Genomic DNA, 1,659 nt, shown 5'->3' with positions numbered 1-1,659 from the left:
AGAGATGAAGGCACCTGGAGTAATACTCCAGTTGCTTTTGGAGGGGTGTGTATTTGCAATATGTTGTTTTTTCAGTTCCATAGTGATCCGTTGTCTGCTATAAATGCCTGCTACGAAGGTGACACTGTTATTGTTTGTCCTGGTCATTACGTGATACATGGCACGTTTTCCATTGCTGACTCCATTGAATTGGAAGGTGAGTATGGAAGATCACACAACCAAACTCTCATGCATGATATGTTTAAGTAGACAGTAAATTACTGGTCTTGTTGAAGCTCGAAGAATGTGACTTCAACCCATTTGATTTCACATGAGTTGCCTTGATACATTAAAGTTATTTAAAGCTTATGGGGGTTTGACCCAGTGTTTGAGCAACTTGAATTATGGTTCTTTGTGGCAGTATATATGTCGGGAAGATGTTCATAGGCACATATAGAAAAAAAAAAAAGCATTAGGAAGAAACATACTTTCAGATTATGGGTGGGTTATGGAAAGGAAATCTAATTTCTAGAATAAAAAATTCCCAACAAGTTTTTTTTAAGTTAAGTATTTTTTTTATTTGTTTTTTGCTCTTATCTCATGTATGTTGGAGCTATCTTGGTGCATGCTGGTTTTTTTTGTTTGTTTTAAATTTAGCTTATTTTTGTTAAGAGTTATATTGAAGTACATTTAACTTGAAATTGGTATCAAAAAATTATCTTAATTCTTTAAAAGCTTGCTGAATGTCACAAATGCTACACTTTGTAACTTGACCACAGTATACCTTTGAGAATATTAATGTGGAAAGATTCTATTAAAAATAACTTTTTAGCAGTTATTATCTTATTGTTCCTTTAAAATGATTCCTAAATTTAGGTTACAATCATTCATCTTGGTCTCATATATTTCCATAACATGTCAAATTTAGATGCACCTGTTCAACTGTTTAACAAAACAGCTTCAACTTAGCAATAAAACTTGTAAAAAATCATATATCATTTTGGGACTTGTGCAGATGTTCACAAACTGTTTAAGCTATGTTCTTTATCTTTATCTTGTCAAAACTTCTTGATGGAAGCAAGGCTGGGAGTTTAATTTCCTGCTGTTCACTAGTACATCACCTCACCCCCTTTTTTGTTTTATGTGTGTAATTCTTGTTCTTTCTTCTCTCCGATACTTGATTTATAATAGTTGTATGTGTATAAATAACACATCTGCAGGATAAATTACTGCAATAAAAACACTTTATTTTTTGGCGTAGTGAAAATAACATTGATATTATAGATTGTATGGTGGATAAGAGTTCTTAGATTGGTGAGGAAATTATAATGTAATTGCCAGAGTGTCATAAAAAACCTTATAGAATTCTAATAGTTAAGTATAAGAATGACTGTAAATTTACTAACAGAGAGCATTTCTGAGAATTGGGGAATCAGATGGTATCTCTAGTGGGAGTATATGGAGTACTTGTTCATGAGTTAAGAAAACTTGTCTGATAATAATCTATAGCTAACAATTATAATGAGATATATGTTGAATACCTACTATGTGCAGGGTATTTCTCTTTCTCGTTTAGAAAATCATTCACTTAGGTGATGGTTTTATGTTTTAAACTGCTAAGAATACATAATTTGTGTAATAATCTGCTTTTTCTCAATAAACAATTCTTTTTATATTTTT

At 31.5% G+C, this 1,659-nt stretch overlaps 1 protein-coding gene across 1 annotated transcript in view; it reads left to right on the top strand.

Annotated features, from left to right (window-relative positions):
• Positions 1-1,659, top strand: part of SHCBP1 (SHC SH2-domain binding protein 1) — a 33,408-nt gene that overhangs the window by 11,885 nt on the left and 19,864 nt on the right. Inside the window, exon 4 of the mRNA XM_008593865.1 lies at positions 76-196. Within this exon, the coding sequence (XP_008592087.1) occupies positions 76-196 (121 nt within the window). The remainder of the gene's footprint in view (positions 1-75; positions 197-1,659) is intronic.

Source organism: Galeopterus variegatus, unplaced genomic scaffold (genome assembly GCF_000696425.1).
Source record: "Galeopterus variegatus unplaced genomic scaffold, G_variegatus-3.0.2 Scaffold9762, whole genome shotgun sequence".
NCBI lineage: Eukaryota > Metazoa > Chordata > Mammalia > Dermoptera > Cynocephalidae > Galeopterus > Galeopterus variegatus.
The sequence above is the reverse complement of the archived record's forward strand: the minus strand, read 5'-3'. Positions and strand labels throughout refer to the sequence as shown.